At 37.2% G+C, this 27,548-nt stretch overlaps 1 protein-coding gene across 7 annotated transcripts in view; it reads left to right on the top strand.

Annotated features, from left to right (window-relative positions):
• ARHGEF28 (Rho guanine nucleotide exchange factor 28) overlaps nt 1–27,548 on the top strand; it is a 314,548-nt gene that overhangs the window by 204,697 nt on the left and 82,303 nt on the right. For all 7 annotated transcript variants that reach the window (XM_016953152.4, XM_001151367.8, XM_001151239.8 and 4 more), the window contains 7 exons: nt 407–528; nt 8,524–8,804; nt 14,560–14,767; nt 17,261–17,372; nt 20,932–20,974; nt 25,938–26,061; nt 26,369–26,501. In XM_016953152.4, the coding sequence (XP_016808641.3) occupies nt 407–528; nt 8,524–8,804; nt 14,560–14,767; nt 17,261–17,372; nt 20,932–20,974; nt 25,938–26,061; nt 26,369–26,501 (1,023 nt within the window). The remainder of the gene's footprint in view (nt 1–406; nt 529–8,523; nt 8,805–14,559; nt 14,768–17,260; nt 17,373–20,931; nt 20,975–25,937; nt 26,062–26,368; nt 26,502–27,548) is intronic.

The raw sequence follows: 27,548 nt of genomic DNA, 5'->3' as shown, positions 1-27,548 counted from the left end.
CTGCCCGCCTTGGCTTCCCAAAGTGCTGGGATTACAGGCGTGAGACACCATGTCCAGCCTGAAGTTTAGTTACTAATAAAGGGAAATGAAGTTTAATTTAAAAATATAGTAGAAATCGAAATCAAAGATTTAATTGATTTTACAAAGGCCTCTAATGATGGGGAAAATAACGCTTGAAGTGGGCAAATATTTATCTATCTAGAACTTTTCATCCTACATAAAAATTCTAGATAGCTGAGGTTTGGATATAGATGAAAAATTACTTGCATGTAGATCTTAAAATATAGCCAAAAGCCATCTTAAAAAATGCACTTGACTTTTTTTCTTATGGTCTAAGAAGGTAAAGCTTGACTGTAAAATAAGCCCCTTCTCCTTTATTTGCCCTGTTTTCATTTTTGTACTCTAGATCGCTCCTTCGATATCCTAAAAAAATGCAAGCTGCCCTCGACATTGCTTGCTGCAGGCCGGCTTTCAGACATGCTGAATGGAGGTGATGAAGTCTACGCTAACTGTATGGTGATTGATCAGGTAAGGCCCAACTGACATTACAGGATGATTTCTACCTCTCTCCAAAACCTGGGTTTGTAAGAAATAGATTCAGCATTGTTGTGTTCCTTTGACAATTTTAGCCTAAGAGCAGCAAAGAGGATGCTGTTGTGGGGTCTCATTGTATGAGCATTTAAGCATTTAACTTAGGTGCTTACTTCAGAACACAAGACACCTTACTCAACCCAGAGGCACTGTCAGGGAGGGGTCTTGAGATACTGCCAAATGGGAAGAGTGTGAGAGCTCTTCTTCGGGGCCCAAGTAGGAAATGACAACTGTGCGACCAATGTCTCCTCTACAGCTTTTCAAAAAACTGTATGTATATGACCTGATTATGCAATATTTGTATTCAAATCCAGCAAATGTAATGAGCAGGTGCTTGGTCCCAGCACCATAGGAAACTGTCACATAAATTACTTGCTTAATCGTTACAACGCATCTGTTAACATGTAGTAAGATTGTAGAGCTTTCATATTAATACAGAATGGTATCATATTATAAGGAAGCTGGAATCCTTTGGAACTTTCCACCCAGTCCCTGATAGAGACTTTTGAGTTAAATCTCATAGAAGCAGATGGTTTGAATGTGCTGGCATCTTCTTGTCTTTTGTTCTTTTCTCTAGCTCAGTGATCTTCAAATTTTAGTATTTATAAAAATTATAGATCTGAAGATTTCTACACACTAATATATGGAGGATTTAAGGGATTTTCAAGGGTAGTTTTGACAGCACAATGTCTGCCTTATAAACTGACTTTAAAACTTAATCCCCATATAAGATCCACCCTATCTACTCACTGAGCAGTAAGACATTTAACCCTTTTATGTTGTTAGTATGCATGTATTTTACCCTATTTATAGATATATTCTGTGATCTAAACTTTTTTTTTTCCATCTAGAGCTCAATTTCAGCCCTTCAATAGCACATCTCTGCATTTTCCTTTTGTGTTACAAAGCACTGTTATATCAAATGCAGCACAGATTGGGATGGTAGTCATAATGACAGAGAAACCAATAAATCAGAATGGACTTCAGCTGTAAATAACTGGTATAGTTGTTTTGGTATAAACTAACTGAATGTCAGTCCTAGTTATAGAAATCTAGAATGGGTCATGGAGTGTAGGACACAGTGGGAGTTCTGAGGAGATTTTCAAGACACAGGATGTGTTAGTCCCTTCCCACACTGCTATGAAGAAATACCTGAGACTGGGTAATTTCTGAAGAAAAGAGGTTTAATTGACTCACACTTCTGCATGGCTGAGGAGGCCTCAGGAAACTTAAAATAATGGCGGAAGATACCTCTTCACAGGGCAGCAGGAGAGAAAATGCTGAGTGAAGAGGGAAGCCCTTTATAAAACCATCAAATCTCGTGAGAACTCACTGACAGGAGAACAGCATGGGGAAAACCACCCCCATGATTCAATTATCTCCACCTGGTCCCACCCTTGACACATGGGAATTATTATAATTCAAAGTGAGATTTGGATGGCGACACAGTGCCAAACCATACCACAGGGTAATTGGACTTGGTGTGTTCTAGCCATGTTCTAGTATTTATTTATTTTTTTCCAGCTTTATTAAGGTATAATGAACAAATAGAAATTATATATATTTAAAGAATACAATGTAATGTTTTGATACATGTACATATTATGAAATAATTACCACAATCAAGCTAATTAAGCACATATATCATCTCACATACTTATTTATTTTTGTAGTGAGAATACTTAAGATCTACAGCAAATTTCAAGTACAAAGTGCATTATTAACTATAGTCACCATGTTGTACATTAGGTCTCAAGAACTTATTCATTGTGTAACTGAAAGTTTGTACCCTTCGACTAACACTTCACCATTTCCCCCACCCTCCAACCCCTAGTAAGCACTCTTCTACTCACTGTTTCTATGAGTTTGACATTTTTACATTCCACATATAAGTCAGATCATGCAGTATTTGTTTTTCTGTGTTTGGCTTATTTTACTTAGCATAATGTCTTCCAGATTCATCCATGTTGTCACAAATGGCAGGATTTTTTTTCTTTTCTAGGGCTGAATAATATTCCTCTGTGTGTGTGTGTGTGTGTGTGTGCATGTGTGTGTTTGTGTGTGCAGGTATATGGAATCTGTCACATTTCGGTCAATGGTGGAATCCATATGCAAAGGTGATCCCATAAGATTATAATACCATATTTTTACTGTACTTTTTCTATATTTAGATACATAAGCACTTACCATTGTGTCCCAGTTGCCTACAGTATTCTGTATAGTAACATGCTGTATAGATTTGTAGCTTAGGAGAAATAGGCTATACCATATAGCCTAGGTGTGTAGAAGGCTATACTAGCATGTTTGTGTTAGTACACTCTATGATGGTTGCACAATAGCAAGATAAACTAAGGATGCATTTCTCAGAACATATCTACATACTTAAGTGAGGAATGACTGTACTTATCCTTGGAGTCTCCAAAGTGATAGTCTTTTGTATGCTAATGAGATGACTGGTGGCTGGCAGCCCCTAGGTAGTTTCAGGATGTGGGCTGGTCACCGGAAAGGCCAAGGCAGGATTACAGGATTGGGATTTTCAGCTCCACCTACCAGCATCCACGGAAGGAGGAGGGGCTGAAGGTTAAATTGATCACTAATGACTAATAATTTAACCAATCATGCCTGCATAATGAAGCTTCCATAAAAACCCAAAAGGACGGCCGGGCATGGTGGCTAACGCCTGTAATCCCAGCACTTTGGCAGGCCGAGGCGGGCGGATCACGAGGTTAGGAGATTGAGACCATCCTGGCTAACATGGTGAAACCTGTCTCTACTAAAAATACAAAAAATTAGCTGGGCGTGGTGGCGGGTGCCTGTAGTCCCAGCTACTCGGGAGGCTGAGGCAGGAGAATGGCGTGAACCCGGGAGGCGGAGCTTGCAGTGAGCCGAGATCGTGCCACTGCACTCCAGCCTGGGTGACAGAGCAAGACTCCGTCTCAAAAAAAAAAAAAAAAAAAAAAAAAAAACCCCAAAAGGACTGGGTTCAAGAGATTCTGGATAGCTGAATACATGGGGGTTCCTGGAGGGTGGTGCACCTGTGGAGGGTGTGGAAGCTCTGTGCCCCTTCCGGAGTTCCTTGCCCTAAGCATCTCTTCCATCTGACTGTTCTCTGTATCTTTTGTAATATTCACTATAATAAATCAGGAAATGTAAGTGTTTCCCTGAGTTCTGTGAGCTGCTCTAGCAAACTGATTGAACCTGAGGAGGGGCTGTGGGAACCCCATTTTATAGCTGGTTGATAAAACAATCTGGGGCTTGTGGTTGTCATTGGAAGTAGTGGGGAGTCTTGTGGGACTGAGCCCTGTGGGACCAGACTCCATCTCCAGGTCGATAGTGCCAGAATTGAATTGAACTGCATTAGAGGAAATTCAGTGGTGGATTGCTTCCTTGCTGCATGTCGGGGGAAAACCCCACACATTTAGTCACAGAAGAGTTCTGTGTTGATTGTTGAGTAAGAGAATAGAAAAAAAGACTGTTTTTATCCCTATATTTTCAGAAAATCATATGTGCCACATTTTCTTTATTCATCTGTTGATGGACACTTAGGTTGATTCCATCTCTTGGCTACTGTGAATAGTGCTGCAGTGAACATGGGAGTGCAGACATCTCTTTGGGATAGTGATTCTGTTTCCTTTGGATATATACTCAGTGGTGGGATTGCTGGATCATATGGTAGTTGTATTTTAAATTTTTTTAGGAACTTTCATACTGTTTTCCACTGTGGCTGTGCTGTTACATTCCCAACAGTGTATAAGAATTCCCCTTTCTCCACATCCTTGTCAGCTTTTTTTTTTTTGTCTTTTTGGTAATAGCCATTCTAACAGGTGTGAGGTGGTATCTCATTGTAGTTTTGTTCATTTTTCTGATGATTAGTAATGTTGAGTACTTTTGCATATACCTATTGGCCATTTGTGTGTGTCATTTTTTGGGAAAATGTCTATTCAGGTACTTTATTTTTAAATCTGGTTATTTGTGGGTTTTTTTGTTTGTTTGTTTTTGCTATTGAGTTGCATGAGTTCCTTACATATTTTGGGTATTAACTCCATATCAGATGCATGGTTTGTAAATATCTTCTCCAATTCTATAAGTTGCTGTTTTATCTTGCTGTTTCCTTTGCTATGCAGAGATTTTTTGGTTTGGTGTAGTCACACTTATTTATTTTGCTTTTCTTGCTTGTGCTTTTGGTGTCACATCCAAAAAATAATTGCCAAGACCAATGTCAAGGAGTTTTTCCTCTATGCTTCCTCCTAGGAGTTTTATGGCCTCAGGTTTTATGTTAAAGCCTTTATTGCATTTTGAGTTGATATTTGTGTATGTGGTAGGATAGGGATCCAGTTTCATTTTTTTTGCATGTAGCTATCCAGTTTTCCTAGTATCATTATTGAAGGATCTATCTTTTCTCTGTTGTGTATTTTTAGCACATTTGTTGAAGATTAATTGACTGTATTTATGTGTGGGTTTATTTCTGGACTTTCTATTCTGTTCCATGTGCCCATGTGTCTGTTTTTATGTCAGTACCATAATGTTTTGATTACCATATCTTTGTAATATAATTTTAAGTTAGGCAGTGTGATGCTTCTGACTTTGTTCTTCTTGCTAAAGATTGCTTGAGCTCTTCTGGGTCTTTTGGGATTCAATTCAAATTTCAGGATTTTTTTTTCTATTTCTGTGAAAAATTGCCATTGTAATTTTGATAGAGATTACATAGAATCTGTAGTTCACTTTGGGTAGTATGGATATTTTGACAACATGAATTCTTCCAATCCATGAACACAGGATATCTTTCATATGAATTCTTCTAATCCATGAACATAGGATATCTTTCCATTTATCTGTGTTGCTTCAATTTCTTTCATTTATGTTTTATAGTTTTCAGTGCATATATTTTTGTCATGTTTTGATTTTAATAGATTTATTCTGCTGCCATATTTTCTCAGCTGTTTAAATAAAATACTTCTTGAGCCCTTATTTTTTTTGTTCTGAGCCTTAGTGAATACTGTAACTATAGTATTTCCATTTACCTCAAGTAACTAAAATTGTAAATTACTCAATATTATGTGGGGAAAACTATATATATTATGCTTTTATATGTTCTCAGATACATTAAAAATGTAAAATTTACCAAACCAAAGATTTGGTAAATAAAAGGTTAGGATATAATTTTCTTTCGTTCTCTTTCTTTCTTCCTTCCTTCCTTTCTTTCTTTCGTCTTGTTTTTTTTGAGACAGAGTCTTCCTCTGTCATCCAGGTGGGAGTGCAATGGTGCCATCTTGGCTCACTGCAATCTCCACCCCCCAGGCTCAAGCAATTCTTGTGCCTTAGCCTCCAGAGTAGCTGGGATTACAGGTGTGCACCATGACACCTGGCTAATTTTGGTATTTTTAGAAGAGACAGTTTCACCATGTTGGCCAGGCTGGTGTTGAAATCTTGGCCTCAAATGATCTGCCCACCTTGGCCTCCCAAGTACTGGGATTACAGGCATGAGCCACTACATCCGGCCAAGATATAATTTTTATTCTGGAATATTCTGGGTGAAAGAAGTATTGCTTTAATGATGTGAAGCCAAAAAGAAAAAAAAGTGAAGCATGCATTTAGAGAGAACTCAAACAAGTTAATTCAACAAACTGCAACATAGCAGATTGCCAAGTTGTGCATTGTAAACTGAGAAATAAAACTAAATCTGCAACAAAATCACAAAGTCCATTATATTAGCGTAGTACTTTTTTTTATAGCCCCTATATCTATTTGAATAGCAAGGACAATGTAAGGAGTACAAATTCTGCATATTTAAAATGCTTTCTGGCAATATCTGAAAATAATCTTATCTAATTTTCTTTATCTTCCTCAACCTGGCAAGGAAACCTAAAAACATTACTAGCTTATATTAATGTTTCCCATTAATTTTCAAGGTTATCAACCTTCCTGTTGAGAAAATTCGCATGATGAAAGTTACTTTGAAAATTTCTGTCATATAAACTACTTTGAAAAACACATTTGTTTCATAATTTCAGTACAGAGAATCCCTGTATACCCTTTACTCAAATTCCTCAAATGGTAATATTTTACTACATTTTACGTTGTCATTCCCTGAGTAGGTGGTTATGTATGCATGCAAATAGTTAAATTATGTCTATAAATGTTTCTTAACCTTTTGAGAATAAATGAAAAATATGGTGCTCCTTTACCTCTTAATCTTTCATGGTGTATTTTCCTAAAAACATGGATAGTTTCTTACGTAAGCACAGTACAGTTACCAAAATCATAAAATTATCATTGATACAATGCTATTAGCTATCTCCAGACCTTGTTCAATTTTAGCAAGTTGTCCCAATAATGTTCCCTGTGGCAAAAGAAAATTCCATTACATGTGTTGCATGTAGTTGTTGTGTCTCTGTAGTCTCCTTTAATCTGGGACAGTTCCTCAGTCTTTGTGTTTTATGGCGCTGATATTTTAAAAGAATACAGACCAGTATTTTTGTTCTTGTGTTTTGCTAAGAGTGTCTTTCAGTTTTGGTTTATCTGATATTTCCTCATAATTGGATTCAGGTTAGGCATGTTTGGCAGGAATACTACGGAAGTGATGATGGGTGCTTCTCAGTGCATTGTATCAGCAGGCATAGGACATCAATCTGTCCCATTACTGGTGATTTTATTAATATCTTTCATCTGCCAAGTTCCTTTTTTAGTAAAATTACTGTTTTTAAAAAATTATTAAGTACCATGTCAGGAGTTATTTTAAGCCATCGTAAATATCCTGTTGCTCATTAGACTTTTACCCATTAATTAAGCATTCATTAACGGTTTTTGCTTTAATAAATTATGGTGATGCTCGATGATTTAGGATTCTAACATTTCCCCTTTTGCTTCTTTTTCCCCTTCACTGCTCTATCTCTAAATGATGTTACTGTCTTCCTTTTTACTGTCCTCACTCCAGACTTGATGCCTTTTGTTGACTGCCACCTCAAATCATGAGTGCTTAGAAGTACGCCTTTCTTAGAGCAAGTGCTTTGATCAGCTAGGACTCTTTTTCATGCATGTGGGTTGGGCTTTCTCTTTCTGGGGAGGATTTTTAAGTAAGTCTTAGGCCCTCCAGAAGTTCCGTCCTTTCTCTGCCATTCAGAGTTTCCCGACTCCCCTTACCCTCCGCAGAGTCTTACAGCAGGAGCACGAGGGCTTACCTGCTGGATTTGCTGTTGATTTTATTATTTACAGGTAATTTGAAATTTGGGCATTTTCTTTCTTCTAATGATGCTATGTACGTGCACTTTATGTAGCTTTATTTGTTCTTTTTGTTTGGTGTTGCTTTTTGTGAGACTCAGCTTTATGTGACCACTATTACCTTGGTACCCAGATTCCTATGAGCTACTTTTTGAATGAAGCTGTATAGTCTTTAGTTTTCTCCTCAAGTATTTAAAACATTTCCCCCTCATTTTGAGTCAGTGGTTCATAAAATGTTAGAGGCATAATCAGCTTCTGGTTTTGTGATAAAGGAACAACCTTATAAAATACTCAGTTGGTCTTCCTTTATGTGAATTATAGGATAGCTGCCGTGTGAACAAAAACATATAAAATAATTCTCTGTTTACATAAAACGAGTCTCACTCTGTAACCCAGGCTAGAGTGCACTGGTGCAATCTCTGCTCATTGCAACGTCTGCCTCCCATTCAGGCCATTCTCCTGCTTCAGTCTCTGAGTAGCTGGGATTACAGGCGCCCGCCACCACACCCTGGCTAATTTTTGTATTTTTAGTAGAGATGGGGTTTCACCATGTTGGCCAGGCTAGTCTTGAACTCCTGACCTCAAGTGATCTGCCAGCCTCGGCCTCCCACCACGCCTGGCCAGAAGTTTTTTAATTGGGAAAATTTTATTAATTCTTAGCTAGGCCAATCTTACCTGCTTTTACTCAGGAAATGTTTTTCTTTCAACTTCCAGGTTGGTGATTTGGATATCAGCTATATTAATATAGAGGGAATCACTGCCACTACCAGCCCTGAATCCAGAGGTTGCACTCTGGGGCCTCAGAGCAGCAAACACACCCTTCCTACAGAAACCAGTCCCAGTGTGTACCCACTTAGTGAAAATGTGGAAGGGACAGCACACACTGAAGCCCAGCGGTCCTTCATGTCACCATCAAGTTCGTGTGCTTCCAACTTGAATCTTTCTTTTGGTTGGCATGGATTTGAAAAGGAACAAAGTCATCTAAAGAAAAGAAGGTAAGAGTCTATATTGTAGAGGAAAACTGTAGAAAATCAAAGAACCTTATAGGTAGACTTCAAAAATCCTAGTTTTAAACTTTTCATTGTCTCTACCACTTTTATTTGCCCATCAAAATGTCCCTTTTAGGTTCCTATATTCACTGATTTGAAAGTAAGACACTTAAGAAAACTGACTAAAATATGATAAAGGAAAACCACGATGAGATACCAGTTTACACTCACTTGACTGGCAAAAATTTAAAAATCTAGCAATCCCATGTTTTGGTGAGAATGCATAACATGGAAATTCCTGCATAAAGATGATAGGAGAGAAAATTGTGTAACTTGGGAAAATAATTTGACATTATCTTGTAAAGTCAAATATGCATTTTCCTCTCATGTACTAGGAGACCTATATGGAGCATTATAGCCGCAGGAAATAACCCAAATGCGGAATAAATAAATTATATATAGTTACACAATAGAATACTGTACAGTAATGAAAATGAATTAGCTACAATTACATCTGCATGCATAATAATATAGACCTTAGAAGCATGAAGGAACAAAAAAAGCCCCAAAATACTTGTTAGATTTCATTTTTATAGAATGCAAATTAAAAAATACATTATAGGGCACCTACATATGTACATAAGTTATAAAGAAAAACAAGAGGCCAGGCGTGGTGGCTCACACCTGTAATTCCAGCACTTTGGGAGGCCAAGGCAGGCAGAATGCTTGAGCTCAGGAGCTCAAGACCAGCATGGGCAACATGGTAAAACCCCATCTCTACCAAAAATACAAAAATTAGCTGGGTATGGTGGCACGCACATGTGGTCCTGATACTTGGCAGGTTGGGGTGGGAGGATCGCTTGAACCTGGGAGGCAGAAGTTGCAGTGAGCCAAGATGGCACCACTGAACTCCAACTTGGGTGACAGAGTGAGACCTGTCTCAAAAAGAAGAAAAAAAAAAAAAAGAGAGAAAAAGAAAAACAAAATAATGAAGGGGAAAAAATTCCTAAATTCAAAATAGTTGTTACATCTAGGGAAGGAAATAGGGGAATGGGAATGGAATGAATCATAACAGAGTTTCCATGGTAGATGGCCAGTATCCAAGTTTCAAGTTGGGTGGGCTCATGAGTGTTTGTTTTATTTAACATATGTTTATATTTTATATTTTAACATAAAATTTATCTTATATTTATTTTACTTTCAGTTACCTTATATTTTCTTGCATATATAAAAACTCATTGAAATGATAGTTTCATTGCATCTGATATGATTACATATATTAGTGTGTGTGCACACGTGTGTGTCCATATCTGTATATCTGTATCTGTCTATCTGATTGTCTATTTTCTTTAGGGAACAGGCCAATTTCCACTAATTTCATTTTATCCTGTTGATCACACTTTCCTTAGGGAGCAGCTTTTTTTCCCCCATATCCTACCCATGTGATTATATGTTCATTTTCACATATAAAATGAATCAAAGTGAACGTAAAATACACACACATGTGACTATGTATATAAATATTTCTCTGTGAATGAACATGCACATAGGTGAATGAGTATTCAGCAGAGAGTTAATATAGAGGGGAGAGAAAGGTAGAGGAACCAGCAATCAGTAGGTGTCCATCACTGAGATACACCACAATATGCAATTTGAGGTTGTAAAACTTTAGCACATATTGGTACCAAGGGTTATGTGTGATGTGTAAATAATAAAAGACTTGCTTTAGATTTATACTTTGTGAATTATGGTTTTGTAGATGCTGGGTAGTCACTACTATAATTTGAAGTGATAGGCTAATTTGAACTGTCCACACGTCTGCTTGGGACAAGAAACTGCCAGTCCACACAAGATTCTATACAGTTTTGCAAAAATAAATTGAGCTGTGTGTGATAAATGCATTCTAGTGGATCTTTAAGATCTGTCGAGTGGCCAGGTATGGTGGCTCACACCTGCAATCCCAGCACTTTGGGAGGCCGAGGAAGGTGGATCACCTGAGGTCAGGAGTTCGAGACCAGCCTAGGCGGCCAACATGGTGAAACTCCCTCTCTACTAAAAATACAAAAATTAGCTGGGCATGGTGGCACACATCTCTAATCCCATCTACTCAGGGGAGGGGCTGAGGCAGGCTAATTGCCTGAATCCGGGAGGCACAGATTTCAGTGAGCAGAGATGGCACTACTGCACTCCAGCCTGGGGGACGGAGTGAGACTCTGTCTTTAAAAAAAAAAAAAAAAAAAAAAAAAGTCTGTCAGGTGTGTGAGCCCCCAGATCTCAAGAGATAAATAAGTTCTTTAGAAGTCTTCTAGGAATATAGCATGGAAAAGACACAAATAGTCTGTCTGTTTTATTGATACTTATGCAGATACTTGCAGAGTATCTAAATTATACTTTCTGATCATGGTCTTGTCTTGGAAAGTTTAACATTTCACTGCTACAGATAGAATTTTTCCTCTGTAGAATATAATTTAGACAAAATATCTGTTTTGAGTACAGGTAATTAGAAGCTTCTGTGAAGATGTCACTGCTCAGGGGAAAGGGAGGAAGCCAGGAGAGGAAGGAGAAGCCATTCTACAGAAAAGCTTTCTGGCTGGTTCCACGAGCTGACTTCATCTCCTTTGCCCTCCCTCTCCTCTGAAAAATGTAGGAATGAAGGGAGAGAAGTCGCAATCCCTGGAAAGCCCTGGGGTGGCTGTGGGTCCCTTCCTTCAGTGGATGTCATGGTAGGAAGCACAGTTGATAACAAACTCAAAGTGAAATGCACTTAATTTGTTAATAAGCAGATAATAGCCCTAGAGGCTGGAAACTTCTAATGAAGGAGAAATTTAGGGGCACACAGTAAAAACTGGAGTTAATATAAAGACATAGCTGACTGGGACCTGAGTCCTAAGTTTTCTAGGGTTTAAAAGAATATTTTGGTGAAACTAAAATATGTATACTATGTAACCATTATGTTATATTATTTAAATGTAAGAACTGTTTTGAGAAGCCACAAAGGGAAGATAAGTAATAAAAACATTAATTTAAAAATACTATACAGCAAAAAATTAAGCAGCAGACAAGTGTTTGTTTCATTCTAAAGCTTGTATTTTTCAAACCTTTTTAAAAAACTACAGAGCAAGAAATGCATGTCACACCATGAACGTCCCCTATCTCCCATAAAATTTAAGTGAAGTCTTATAAAATGATATGTGCAACATATTCTGATATTTTCTATTCTATATTATTTTTTTAAAAACTCTAGTTACAACCTAATGAATTGATTTATTATCCCACTACTGGGAATTAGAAAAATAATATTGTAAAACAAGAACCTAGAGGTTATCCTGAAGAATATTGCCTGTGCCATCAATATCTTAGGTTAATAGCTTAACAAATAAAAGTAGTAGCCCCATTTGAATGAATAGAAACAATGTTTTATAGTATGCAAAATAAAATACTGATACTTCTAGGATGTATTCATAGTGATGATGAAATGCTGTCTGTAACTGGAAAGGCTTGTGTTAAAATTGGATATTATTGCGGGCTGCCAATCATTTGAAGAACTATTTTCCGCTAGTACAGAGATCACAAGTTGAAAGACAAGTGCTGAGGTACAAGACATCGGCAAGCTTCAACCCGCCTTGAAATCTCCTTCCGTCTCAGTTTGTTGTACTAGGAAACCACGTAGCAACTTGAAATACCTGTAATTATTAGATTAGTTCAAAAACCACAATTACTTTTGCACCAGCATAATACATTTACGGGAGCATTTAAAGCAACAGCATTTACCAGGAAGATATTCTTAACATGAAGTTTCAGTGTTTTATGAGAAACAGTTGAATAGACTCCATGATATTTGGGTGTTTAATTGAGGTAAAGTGTGAAGTCCACTTCCAATGTGTGCTCTTCTTCTCAATGCCAAGGCCTTCACCTTGGCCCTCAATGAGTTCCCAAAGGAGAAAACTCCACTTTGGAAATCCTTGGTGGTGCCAGCCAGGGCTTCTTCTCACTGCTGGGTTTTCTGGTACCCAGTAGTGCCTGTGAAAGGGTTCAAGGGTTAGAAACTGCTCTGTGTTTGCATTAGAGGCATAGTAGAATAAGACCAGGACTCATACCATGTATTCAGTTAACTTACTGTGTCCATTAAATAGCCTATGGGTTTTTTTAAAAAAAATAACCTAAACAGATTAATTCAAAGTTTTGTTTTCTGGTTCTTGTATTTCAAAATCAAGACAGTTTCATTGTTTTGTTATTAAAATTATAACTCCAGAACTGTAACAACCAAAAAAAAAAAAACCACAAAACACACATTTGAAATGCTTCGTGCATTAACATGCACCCAGGAAAGCTGTTGGCCTCCAAGTTTGAATCGTTTAAAACGTAATGTTATGGAATAGACCTGGGATGTAGAAGGTCAGATTCTTTCCTTTTAATTTCATAGTTTATTAAAGTTAAATGAGGAAAAAAGTTGTTGTCAAGCAGCATTACTACCTGGTTCTAAGGTAGAGTTTTCAAAGGAATCTTTTTTTTTTTTTTTTTTTTTTTTTTTTTTTTTGAGACGGAGTCTTGCATCTTGCTGTGTCGCCCAGGCTGGAGTGCAGTGGTGCGATCTTGGCTCACCGCAAGCTCTGCCTCCTGGGTTCACGCCATTCTCCTGCCTCAGCATCCCAAGTAGCTGGGATTATAGGTGCCTGCCACAACAGCCGGCTAATTTTTTGTATTTTTAGTAGAGATGTGGTTTCACCATGTTAGCCAGGATGGTCTCGATCTCTGACCTCGTGATCCACCCACCTTGGCCTCCCAAAGTGTTGGGATTACAGGCGTGAGCCACCGCGCCCAGCCTCGGAATCATCTTTTTTTAACCTCTAAAAATGATCATTTAGTATGACATGTTTGGGACATTGCACGACTCACTTCTGAACTGTGTCTTGACATGGCACTGGGGCGGATGGGTGGGACCTTCACACATCTCTCCTTGGTGTGCCTCTGCCCTCCTGAGCTTCCCAGCTGAGGCACAGGGGAGAGAATGATACTTCTGCAGCTTAGTCACATGTAAATCCCCCCCAGAAGCTTCCCTGCAAACAGCCCAGTGGCTCTGTTTCCACCAGCATTTAAAATATTTGATGGGTTACCATTTGGGACTTGCGATATCAATAATTATATTTACAAAACAGAATTGGTGAGGTTAGTACTAACTCAAACCAGCTTTTGTTTCTTCAGGCATTTGAAATGTCTTTTGCCCCAGTCGTGGTGGCTCACTCTAGCAATCCCAGCACTTTGAGAGACTGAGGTGGGTGGATCCATTGAGCCCAAGAGTTTGAGACCAGCCTGGGCAACATGGCAAAAAACACAAAAATCACAAAAATTAGCCGGGCGTGGTGGCGCACGCCTGTAGTCCCAGCTACTCTGAAGGCTGAGGTGGGAGCATTGTTTGAGCCTGGGAGACGGAGGTTGTAGTGAACCAAGATCGTGTCACTGCACTCCAGCCTGGGCAACAAGAACAAAACTATCTCAAAAAAAAAAGAAAGAAAGAAAGAAAATGAAAGAAAGAAATGGCTTTTGCTAGGTAGGAATGTTCATTTGGGGTAACATAAAATTTTGTTTAAAAAGAGATTTGGAGGGAGGAGAAAAAGGCTAATTAAATACTAGTTGGAAATTAAATGAATACCTATTGCACCCCCCCGCCCCAGTGAAAGAATCTGGATTCAGAGAAGTAGAAACCAATGACGCTCTGTGTCCTTCCTTGCTTCTTTACTTACTTGCTGGCTTTGTGCTTTAGTTCTAGCCTTGATGCCTTGGACGCCGACAGTGAAGGGGAAGGGCATTCTGAGCCATCGCACATCTGTTACACTCCAGGGTCTCAGAGCTCCTCAAGAACTGGGATTCCTAGTGGGGATGAATTGGACTCTTTTGAGACTAACGCTGAACCGGATTTTAATATCTCCAGGGCTGAATCCCTTCCTCTATCAAGTAATCTACAGTCGAAGGTATTCTTATTGGTATCAATTTGGTATATTGCAAGTGTGGAGAATATGTTGTCTACATTTACCCGTCTGTTTCTGAAAGACATATTATATTTTATTCATACATATGAACTATTTTTTTTGAGACCCATGTGATATCTGATTGAGTCTGTCTTTTTAATCTTTCCCACTCTGTTTTAATTTTTATAATCTTTACTCAAAATGGCTGATTTACATTTTCATTAATTCACCATGAGTACATACCATCTTTCTTTCACATACTTGGAAAATTTTATCATTTTACAATGATTTCTCCCATCATCTCTTAAGCAAAGGGAGAAAAACTGATAGTATTAAATGAGTTTAAGTGATCAAACTTGTTTTGCTCACGTAAATAATTGTGTGGCCCTGATGATGAGGTAAATGATGTTAATAAGGTAGAAGTGATATTTATTGAGCATTTCTGGCTGCTTGAACTAATCCGGAATATCACAAATTTTGTCAACTTTTCCATAGGAGCCAGGTTTTATCTTGTTGGCTATTTCACATTGGAGTTTCATTTAGGTGTGCTTGTTTTTTTGTTATTTATTTACTTATTTATTATTAAAAAACTAAATACATTCCTCTGAATGTAAGAAAGCCCTTTTGCGTTTGAACATATTTTTTTTCCCTGTTTGATTTGTTATTTTCTACTTGTTTTCTTCTTAAGTTTACTTATTACTATAAAACAATGTGTGCTATGGCAAAACTTCTCTAACATATGGTTGTTATGATAATACCTTATTTTTGTAGCATGCCCTACAATATACAAAATATGTTTTATGTATGTACAAAATATATAATTGCCTCAGAACTCACCTATTACATAAGTAGTGCTTTTATTTAATTTTATTTTTTGTGTAGATGAGATTCTGGAAAGGTTGGAGTTCTGTCCAGCTTTGTATCACCAGCTTGGTGATAGACTCAGAACTCAATTCTGGGTCTTTTGAGCACAGACCCTGTATCCTTTACCCTCTGCTCTAAGACCTGCAGAGCTGCCATAATCTTTTGCATCTGAAGGTCATGTGATATTTCTGGATAATGAGAAATTTGTATGGTTGTTATGTAGATACTTCTTAGTTTTGCATGTTGAGTGGAACTGTGAAAAGTTCATCATTACTTGGATGAAAAATAATCCAGTCTTTTGAAACAGTTTCATGTTGCTCATTTTTAGGAAGAATCTGAACCATAAATATATCTGCCTTGCCTCTGTAATTAACCAGTATAACTTTTTGCCAAAGTTTTGGACAATTTTCAAAGTTCTATTGTCATGACAAATGGTTACCACGTATACATGACTCTGAAGAGGGCCCTTAGTGGCCAGCTCACTGTTTAGGGTTATAGGACAACTTGGGTTGGCCTTGACGTCTAGGCCCAGTAGGTGCTCCCTAATAAGATAGGAGCCAAAGCCCAAGGGCCCTTTGAAGCAAGGTCAGGCTTCCATTTTTCAACTTTCCTCCAGGCTCCTTAGCTAAACTAATGAAGTTAGGGTAACCATGTGTTTTTCCTTAGAGGAAACAAAAGAGACCAGTGCTCCTGAAGGTCAGTTTCTGATGGTTTAATTTTAGTAAAGAGTTTTGCATTATTTTCTTTTAGCCTTAACCTTAAGTGATATCTTAAAAATGCATGGGCAGGATCAGTCCTAAGGGCTTTATAGGATAGAAGTTGGGTACTATAAATGGCTTCAATGGAGTTCTATTGCATATTCACTTAAATTTTCTGGAACATAAGAAAACTATGTTTTAATGATCTTGCCATCTTGCATTTTCATGTATGTTGCCAATATAATAATAGGAATAATAAGTAATTGGGACAACAGGAACAAAACCGGCAAGTCATTTTAAAGTAGTAATATTAAGGATGTGTAAATTAGTGATATCCAAACATCCACCCCAGAAAGTGCTAGATGGAAGGTCTATCAAAAATTGAGTACAGATTGGAAGGATTTGTATATTAACTGGATATATTTTTCCCTAAACGTTGCAGCTAACATTATAAACTTAAATCATGGTTTGGAAGTCTAAAAATCTCTTATAATTGTAAGTGGCTATTCCACTATCCTCTAGTAATCCTTAAATATAGAAATCTCGGTTAATATAGAATTTTGTTGGAGGGCTACAGTAAAATAACAAAATAACTGACACCTCAGGTAAAAATAATAAACTCATTGTTGAATATACAAAGAAAAAGTCATTTGTCTTAAGTTTTCATTTTTAGCCAAGTTGGCTAGGATATCATAGTTGCATTCTATAGTATATACAGGAACTATTCCCCAAGCTGAAGGTTGCTGAAGTATTAAAATGGCAATAACATTTTAAAAATTGTGAGAGGAAAACAGAAACACATAATGAGATCATATCAGAAATGTTCAGGTTGAATCTCTTTTCAAAGGTGCAAATTTAGTAACATTTGAGGTGGTGAATATATATTTTCAGACCATGTATAAATTTTTAAAAACTTTATTATAATCTCTTTTAGGAATCACTGCTTTCTGGAGTTCGCTCACGTTCTTATTCTTGCTCGTCACCCAAAATTTCTTTAGGAAAAACTCGTTTGGTGCGTGAATTAACAGTATGCAGTTCAAGTGAAGGTAAGCATCATTTAACATTTGGCTTTGAAAACACTCTATTCCAGAACAGATTTTTCAGTTAGTATAAGTACATAAAATATTCAAGAACAGCAGACAAGAATTTTCCGTTCTGTTTTCATAACTGGTTTTTCTAAGCCTGACAAAATTCTTTTCTTATTGGATAACAGCCAAATTTGATTTTGATCAGATTTGATTTTGATGAAATTACAAATACATGCACACCTCTCTGTTACTTTATTCTTTGAATAAAATGTTTTCCTCAAGGATAGTGTAAATTAGAATTGATTCCAGTTATATTATTATGAGGGCCTTAGAGGATTTTATTTGAGTAAATTATAAAAATTACTTTTGTCTCATATATACATTGCTAACATAATCCAACTCCTCAGAGCCAGAGTGTTGCAGAATGGATTTTCTTCTTTCTTTGTTTAGAAAGGGACTTTGGAGAATTGAAATAACATATTTGTAACATGATTAAATATATCTCAACATTTTTTTGGTGGCAATGTAGGCAATTAGAAATATAACTTTTAGGCAATAAACTTTTAATTGAAATATAGGATACATACAAAAGGGAGTGCAAATCATAAATATGCATCTTGAATTTTCAAGTGAATTCAGATCTACAAATGGAAAAATTGTGTACAACTTAGAGCTCCCCTTGTATCCTCTCTAAGCCACTCCTCCCATTTTCACCTGCCCCCATTTTGAAATGTAATTATTTCATACTTTCTGTAATTAATATGTAATAATTATATTAAAAAGCATATTTGAAAGTATTCATGCCAATGCATAATACATAGCATTATAATGAAATTTTTGTCAATGTCTTAGAGAATATCTTTATTGTCTATTATCCTTAAGGGACTTAAAAGATTCAGAAAGCAAGAGATGAACTTAAGTACTCTGAAGTACTACTCAAATATTTTCTTAAGATAAAATATTTAAAATAGGATTTATTTTATTCCCTCTCTTTTTTCTTATTCTTGCTTATTAAATTGTTATTTTGCATTTTTATGCCATGCAGAACAATACTGAAAACATAATCTTGGTGCTTGAAACAGCTATCCTAGAATAATGACATATATGCTAGATGTTCAATAAATATTTGTTGAGTGAATATGAGAAAAAGATAGATAAAACACAAAAGAAATGCTACCATGATTTTTGTTTTCCTTTTTCTGGGATGTACTGTTAGAAGAGAAGAGAGCAAGACTGATAATACATGTCAGTTTTTATTTTTGGATGGGGAGATGAAGAAAAGTTACAAGAGAAAGAAAGGATACAACTACCTTGAGAGGGCAGGATAAAGAAGATGGATTGAATTTGTTCTGGATTTTAGTTTTTTACTTCATGGGTTCTTTCTAGGTCTCCAGGTCTCCCTAGCCTTAGTTTAGGTTGGTGTATTTTTAATAGTAGCTTGACACCTTTTCACTGATAGTCCCAGCTGATGAATTAACCTCACATTGTTACTATTTGGAAAACATGTTTAAGTTTTCTGTGCTTCAAATTATGGCTTTGCCTTTAGATCTGTGGCCCTTGATCTGTGAAGTCAGATATCTCTAGAGTTTGAAATTATTGACCACACAATTAAGAGGAAACTTATTGTTCACAAGGGAAAATAGCCCTAATTGACTTATTCTTTAATGATCAAGGAAGGGTGTCTTTACCTTACATGCAAGCCTGAAACCTTTGCATATGAGTTAGAATAAAAAGCTGATATCAGCTGCTTTGGTTTTCAGTAAACGAAACCTTATCTTTAGATGGTATATTTAAAGACAAGGCTACTTGAATGAAGTTTGATACTATCCAGAAGGTAACAGTTAGAACCAGGCAATTTAGGTTGAGGCTACTCACTAAATATATGAAAATTCCAATGGATAGACTTATATGGCTGCAAACATTTGGATTGATACCATTTAGGTCAGTCAATACCATAGGACTATGAAAAATAAATTAACTACTAATGAAGAAGGAATAATTTTATCTGTGTTTATGTAATCAAAGCACAAATGTGAAAGCTTGCCTAATGCAAAGATATATTCTAATGTTTCATTGTTTAGTCTGCTAGGATTAATCAAAAGTAAATTGAGGTTTGTGTTGCCATAAATCCTTTCTTGATGAGTTTTGAATAGTCCTAAAAAATTTCAGGTCTATTTGAACAGAGTCCAAGTCTCCTTATGTCCCAGAGGGAAGCTCCCATATGAGAGCTGTAATGCAGATATACAAACCTAGGATGCTTTCAGTCCTTTTTATTATTATTTGTGATGTTCTGTCTTCCTTGTCACTTCCAAAGAGTTACTTACTGTAATTTCTCGTGTCTTTTTTTTTTTTGAGCCAAGAGTACAATGATGGCAACTTTATTTTTGATGTTTGTATACATAAAACAAAATCTAGTTTTATAATTCCCTTTGGTCTATTGTAGATTTAGGCAGAAAGGAACATTGCCAATATTAAAATGATAACTACAGTCTCACCAAGGGGGACGAAGGGGTTCTGCATTTAAGAATTTGAGGAATGACATAAACATACTTTTGAAAACGTTGTGAGCTGATGGATGGAATTTAATTGGATTTTGAACAGTTGGTGGCTTATTCTCTTGGTACTTCAGCCTATTTACCATAAGAATAGTGATTTCTGCCTATGACTTAATTTGAGGAACACTTGATAATGGCTATAAAATAAAGGCTTCAAATTCTTCAAAGTAGATTTCCTATTACATACAAGATAGTATTAGGTGCAACGTTTGTTATTACCCATTTCAGGGGATATGTATTTGTTTTCCTCCTTATGTATCATTTCCCTTTGCAACCTAGTTATGCCTCTTCACTGTTCTGGATTGTGAGAGTGAAGGATTTGTCCCTGCTCTGTAGCTGGTGTGCTCCACAGTGACTGCCCCCTCCTTCAGGCTCTCTCACTGTCTAAATCAGTGTCTCTACTCCACCCCTGTAGTAAGTATTTCAACTCTGGAAACAAGATGGCTCCAAGCTGCTTGCATGAACCTCCCTTCTGGCCCCCTCCACAAGTCCAATGAAAAAAATGGTCCTCCCTTTCCCATGAGCCACAGAGCACATCTCTGAACTCGCTGCTGCTAGGATTTTATGAGGACATTGCAGCTATATGAAAATTAACTCTTCTTATGCTGTCCTTCAAGACTTCATTTGAGCTTTGTTTAAAAGCAGTTATTTATTGGTTCTGTATGTTAGGGCATTAGTGTTATGAAGAATAGGGATGACTCTAGTGAAAAGTATCCAAAAAGATAGAACTAATTTTCTGCACTTCTGAAAATGTTTGCTGTCCCTTGCTGATGCTAACTTCATGAAGTCATTAAATGTTGGCATATTTTGGCCGTGTTTCTCCCTACCTTCTTTAAATTACGGAAAGTGATTTAAAAAAATCCAGAGCAATGCCTTACTTATATAAGATAACTCATTTTCTCATTATTTTCTAGCTGGTAGTGTGTATAATGATACAATATGGTTGAGTATGCATTTCAGACTAACATATGACTGCCAGTTTGTCTGCCTTAGTTTTCATTTTATTGTTCTGTGTCTTGTAGAGCAAAGAGCTTACAGCTTATCGGAGCCACCAAGAGAAAAAAGGTACTTTAACTATTCCAATTTTCCTGAGGAACTGCATGATCCTTCTTTGGAAATGTCCACACATCATTTTTGCTATCTGTTCACTAGTTCATGAGAGGTTTCCATGTAACAAGCCTGCCTGAGACCCTTTGCTCCCTCTGGGATCTGTATCAGGATAGATCTGCCAGCCCTCCCCTTTCAGTCCTTGGCTGTGCAGGCCTCAGGATTGGGGACAGCATGTTCTGTTTGGGTATCTTCAAAGCCAAACACCCTCAAGGGGAGCAGTGTGAGGGGACCACCTGTTTTAGAAAGGCAACATGTTTTCTCCAGCTCTATTCCACCGTGACAAGGGGACTTACTTTAGTAACAGAACCCTGGGTGGTCAATGATAGGAAGTGCCTAAACATCCCTACTGTCTCTCTATGGTTTTTTGCCTGGTAGCCCTTCAGCTGGAAACAAAGAATAAACAATGCAGAAGACTTTTAAGCATGATCAGTTTCCTGGTTGAGATGCAGATTTAACCTAAGCTTCTCTTTCTCCTAGAAGGTAAAACTGTTGTTGGAGTATAGCTTGGGAAGCAGACCAGTGTGCAAGCATGATTGTTGGTTTCTGTTGGTGTTGAATAACTAACTGCCCATGAGTCACACTGTGAAATAGCCCCAGGGTTATACGCAAAACAAGTGCCAGAATGGCACACATGTTTGACTTTAAGAGACCATCTGAAAAGAGTGAAATGGTTTAATTTTGTTTGAGATGAATACTAAAACTTTGAAACGTTTTAGTATACGGATCAAGATGGGGTGTTTTGTTTTAAATCTTGGAATCAAAGTATTAATAAGAAAAAGCCTCCTTTGGATCATTTCTATTTTTTTTTGAAACCAGAGTAGAAACTTTCAAATGATACAAAAGAGGAAGATTAAGAATGCCCTTGAAAGATAGGATGATGATGAAGTTGACTTCGTGACAATGGCAATGAGGATGATGATAGCAAAAGCAGTAATTACTGACAATTATTGAACATTTGTATGTGACTTGTACTGTTTTAAGCAGTTTACATTTATTACCTCATTTAAGCAATTTACTTCCTCATTCTGGAATTTGATCTTCATCTTGGTCATCATTTTGATTAACAGTCATCTTTTTAACAACTGGAGAAATAATGGATTGTTATCAAGAATTTTTTAAATTAAAAATATAAAAAATATTCATTTGTCATTAGGAGAGAGATTTAAGACAGAAGGAGCCAATGTTATACTTGGCTAAATAGTAGCCTATAAAATATTTTCACTTCGATGGCATCTGTATGAAGTTTCTTTTTATCTGGTTCTTCGTTCTCTGTCACTCTTGTTTTTGTTTTCTATTTCTTTCTATTCTTTAATCTTTCTTGGTCCACATCCTGAAAGCATCTTACTCTCTCAGTCATATGCCTTGGTGTATCTAGTAGAGTGGATCTTTCATCTCACCCACTCTATTCCTGCTATCTTATCTTGTTGGATACGCCAATAAGATCCCAAGCCATACCTAATGCTTTGCTTTGGTCATGTTATAGGTATTTACCTGAGATGATGCCTTCTTTGATATTCTCTTATTTGTATTAATCACTTAGTTTCTAGAAAAGGGGACATCCATGTAAAAAATGAGCTCACTCTATACCTTGCAGGCTCATTTCAGCAGACACTCTGTTCTAATTTCTTAAAGATTTTATGGCATGACTTGATTATTTTACTGCCACCATCTGTCTTAAATCTATTGTATATATTTCCTCCTTCTCCTCCTCTTTCTTCAAATCTGAGGATCTGAGTGTTAACAGAAGTTCCACTGTGTCAATTTTCAATCTGCATAGCAGGAACTTCTTTCAGCCCTTTAGGCCAGGTGCGGTGGCTCATGCCTGTAATCCCAGCATTTTGGGAGGCAGAGGCGGGCGGATCATCTGAGGTCAGGAGTTTGAGACCAGCCTAGTCAACATGAGGAAACCCTGTTTCTACTAAAATATACAAAAATTAGCCAGGTGTGGTGGCGGGCGCCTGCAATCACAGCTACTCAGGAGGCTGAGGCAGGAGAATGGCTTGAACCTGGAACGCGGAGGTTGCAATGAGCCGAGATCGTGCCACAGCATCCTAGTCTGGGCGACAGAGCCAGACTCCATCTCAAAAAAAAAACAAAAACAAAAAACAAAAATCCAAAAACAACAACAACAAAAAAACACTTTAGATGCCAATTCTTTAAATAGATTAAGGGTTAAAATATTAAGAATCCATATTCTTAATATGTTTGAAATGTCTATTTACCTATTGAAAAGGCAGTACCATTAAAGGCTCTGAGAAGGGTTTGTAAAACTTTATTGTGAGTGATGCTATCGGTCATCAAACTAATAATAGAGATTAGACGTTCTTGTTCTGGGATGTTAAAAATAACTTAATCTTTCCAGATTCTTACAAATGTAAAAGCTATTTAAATTCTATTATGAAATTATTTGAAGGTTTTCTCTTCTCAATTATTTTCTAAAGTGCCTGATTTTAATATAGGTAAATATCACATAATTAAATTAGATATGAAATGAAGCAACCAACCTTCTACATTTGCCCAGAGGTTATACAGTATTACCCATCTTCATAATCTGATAGTGGATTATGACTATGATATTCACATTTCTACCAGGTTGGGTGATGGTTTAAGTTTTCATATTTCATAATTAATAATATTTTTAAAAAAGCATTTTTATGTTTACACTGTTATCTCTCAGGTCTTATCAACCTCAGCTTAAAAAGTTGAAGTATTGGCTGGGCGTGGTGGCTCACGTTTGTAATCCCAGCACTTTGGGAGGCCGAGGTGGGCGGATCACCAGAGGTCAGGAGTTCCAGACCAGCCTGGCCAACATGGTGAAACCCCATCTCTACTAAAAATATGAAAATCAGCTGGGCGTGGTGGTGGGCGCCTGTAATTACAGCTACTCGGGAGGCTGAGGCAGGTGAATCACTTGAACCTGGGAGCCTGAGGTTGCAGTGAGCCAAGATCACGCCATTGCACTCCAGCCTAGGCAACGAGAGCAAAACTCCATCTCAAAAAAAAAAAAAAAAAGTTAAAGTGTCATGTTGTAGAATTATAAAGGATATAAATTGTGCATTTATAAGTTTTTAATCAATGTGGAAACTGTCATTTTTTATATAGTCTTCTGTAGCAGGGGAGTTGGGAGTAGAGTTGGGTAACCAATAATTAATTTTCTTTTATTTGCAATAGTTTAGTTGTGTTCCTGCTGGGAAGTACAAAAGGGGCTTCTTGACCTCAAAATCCACAGTGACCTAACCATTCTTTAATTCCGATATTAGGTCTCCTCATCACTCTTCTCTTCTCTTAGACGTTGGATAGCATTTGGTGGGGTCAAAAAAGGCCTTCCAAGAGAGAAGTCTTTTCAAACTCTCAAATGTATTTTTTCCCCCAATTTTGAAAGTGAGCCTTTTGAATATTATGGCACAAATTTTGCAAATTAGGATGCGTAAGACACCAGAGGTTATGGGAAATTTCGGATTCTATTAACCAGTCAGTTATCCTAGGTAAAAATGACTAGAGGTAGCATGGAAGTAGAAAGGAAATTAAAAGGGTCTGAGATTCTTTCACTACTCTGTTGGCATAGGGTATGTTTAATTCTATTCACTTCCTTTTTCTTCTGCCTTTTAAAATGTTTTCTCTAAGCAGCAAACCCAATTTCATTTACTGTGCAGGCTTTAAGTAACAGGACATAACACTGTTCTGACTATACCTTTAGATCTACATGGTCAAGAGGCAGCTCTTAAGCCATGTATTTTTTTTTTTCTAAATGCATTAATAGGTTTGAGCTCCAAAACCTAATATAGAGCTTAAATAACTTAAAGTTTTATTATAATATGTACCATATTAAAGTGTGGAAGGGGTCTTGGAAATAATTTAGTCTAAGCCTGATATTAATTACATAAGAACAATCAAAGTCCTAGAAAGTTGTCATTGAAAGCAATATTTTCACAAAATATAATGATATATATTTCGGTGTAAATCAGTGATTTGATTGCTTTTAAATACTTCCCAGAGATAAACGTGTTAGTTATCAGTATGGAAAGGTGAGAATTTTAGGGGGTAGGAGAGACTTTAGTTAGGAAATAATCACTATGGCGATCATCTACAGAAGTGTTACCTGGTTTGACATGATATTTAGGTTGATTTTTAATTTATTCTTTCCTCAGTAATAATAGAAATATAAGATTATCAGAGGAAGCTCTAGGGGGAATTGTAACTTTCATAGTCTGCATATGTTTTTTTCTAGAGAATAATTGTATTGTGGATTAGAAGAAAATAAACGGTGTTCAGGGTATTCATGGGTTGGGTACAGTTACCTCTACCTTGCTTCTTATTTTATGGAGTATCCATAGCCTCTCTCCTCCACAACCTAGAGAGTCTCAGATTGTACTGAGTGGGAGAGGCTGCACCGAGTGGCAGTCAGTCTGTTTCTCAGGCCGTATCAACAGAGGAAACACGTGTCTACTGAGTATTATCTCTGTGTTCCAAAAATAAATAAAATCCAGTTGCATATTGTTGGTTATTTGGCTTCTCTGTGCTCTGGGGAATTCTTACTAGCATAGTAAACAGGAAGTTGAGTGTTTTCAGGGTAAAATTATAAGTCTAAGGTTTATTTCCTCAATATTTTATTATGAAAATTTTCAAGTACACAGAAAAGTTGAGAGAATTATCTAGTGTATACCCACGTCCACCACCTATGTTCTATAATTGTTGACATTGTGAGATTGTTGCTCTAATCACATGTCTGTTCACTTATGCTATAGGGTGTATTTTTAATGAATTGTTTTTCTCTTTAGAACAGCCACTAAAACCTGAAAAAATATATACACATACATATATGTGTACACACACACACACACACATACACACACACATGTATATGCTATTCTTCCTGTTTAAGTCGTATGAGCCATGATAACAGATTCTGTTTTTGTAGAATTCAGGAAGAAGAATGGGATAAATACATCATACCTGCCAAATCAGAGTCTGAAAAATATAAAGTGAGTCGAACTTTCAGTTTCCTCATGAATAGGATGACTAGCCCTCGGAATAAATCAAAGGTAATTAAAGTTATTCACTTATTTTCTATAAAATATAGACATTTTAGTTTCTCAGCAGTTAGTATAATTTCCACTTTCCCTTTAAAATCACTTACCTTAGATTTTATTTACACATATTTCTTATGGAATATTGCTAAAGCCCAGAATATCACATTTAGGTGTTACGGTGTCCCTCTGTGTGCAGTCCTTATATTCTGATGGAAAATGTAGAGACTTTGCTCAGATGATTTCTATAAGAAAGTTGGCTCACAGCGTTTTCCTTTTCTCGTTTTTCCCCACTTTCCTACTGCTGCTGCTGCATCTGAAGACAAAAAGCAAGGATGCCAAAGATAAAGAGAAGCTGAATCGACATCAGTTTGCCCCAGGGACATTCTCTGGGGTTCTGCAGTGTTTGGTTTGTGATAAAACACTCTTGGGGAAAGAGTCACTGCAGTGTTCTAGTAAGTTCTCAGGTCTATGTGCGCTGTCTTTGCTTTCATCTCCTGACAGTAACCTTGGGAAGAGGCTCATTGCTCAATACATTTACATAAACCTTTTCAGTGCCACACATATGACTGAACCGTTTACCAAGCAAGGACTGATACTGGTTAGAGTCAGTGTGTTTTGTCCATAACTGATAGCCTGTCTGAACCCCAGATTTGTATGCCTCACTGTCTCCACTGGGATGTCTAAAGAGCATCTCAGATGTTACATCTCCCCCTTCTGTGCTCACCTAAAAGCTGATGCTCTCAGCCTTTAATGGCAACTTGATCATTCCAACCAGATGTTCATGCCAAAACTTTTGGAGTACATCTTTATACCTCCCATTTTCTCACATCCCACATCCAATCCATCAACAATCCTCTTGGCTCTATTTTCAGAAAACATATAAAACCCAGGCACTTGTCACCCCTACCACTGATATCATTCTGGTCTAAAGCCACCATTTCTACAGCATTCCAACTGGCTTCCTTGTGCTTTTACCCCTAAAGTCTGTTCTCAAAGCATTAGCCAGAGTGAGCTTGTAAAGGCATATATCACTGCGTTCAAAAAAATCTCCCAATGGCTTCCTATACCTCAAGTATAGACTGAAGTCCTTAAGTGCTTACAATGACAACAAGTTCCCATGTGATCTGTCCTCCCCCTCCCTTACTCCCTCTGCTCCAGTCACACCGGCATCTTTGCTGTTTTTCGAACATGGCAGTCATGCTCCTGCCTTAGGGCCTTCTCTGGCTGTTCCTTCTGATTGCAACACTCTTTCCTCAGATACCCACACGGATCACTCAGACAACAGCTTCTCCGGCAGCCTTTCCTGATCTCCCAGTGCCTGGCTCATCCTTGCCCTCCTCCTGGCATTTTTTCCCATTATAATATTTACCACCATCTAACTTACTATACAGTTTGCATATGGGGGCTAGATTTTTGTCTGTTGAATTTGTTCTCTGCTATATGCAGAGTGGCTAGAACAATACCTTGTACATTGCAGGGGCTTAGTAAGTATTTGTTGA

The sequence above is a fragment of the Pan troglodytes genome, chromosome 4 (assembly GCF_028858775.2).
Source record: "Pan troglodytes isolate AG18354 chromosome 4, NHGRI_mPanTro3-v2.0_pri, whole genome shotgun sequence".
NCBI lineage: Eukaryota > Metazoa > Chordata > Mammalia > Primates > Hominidae > Pan > Pan troglodytes.
This window is presented reverse-complemented; position numbering and strand designations above follow the sequence as displayed.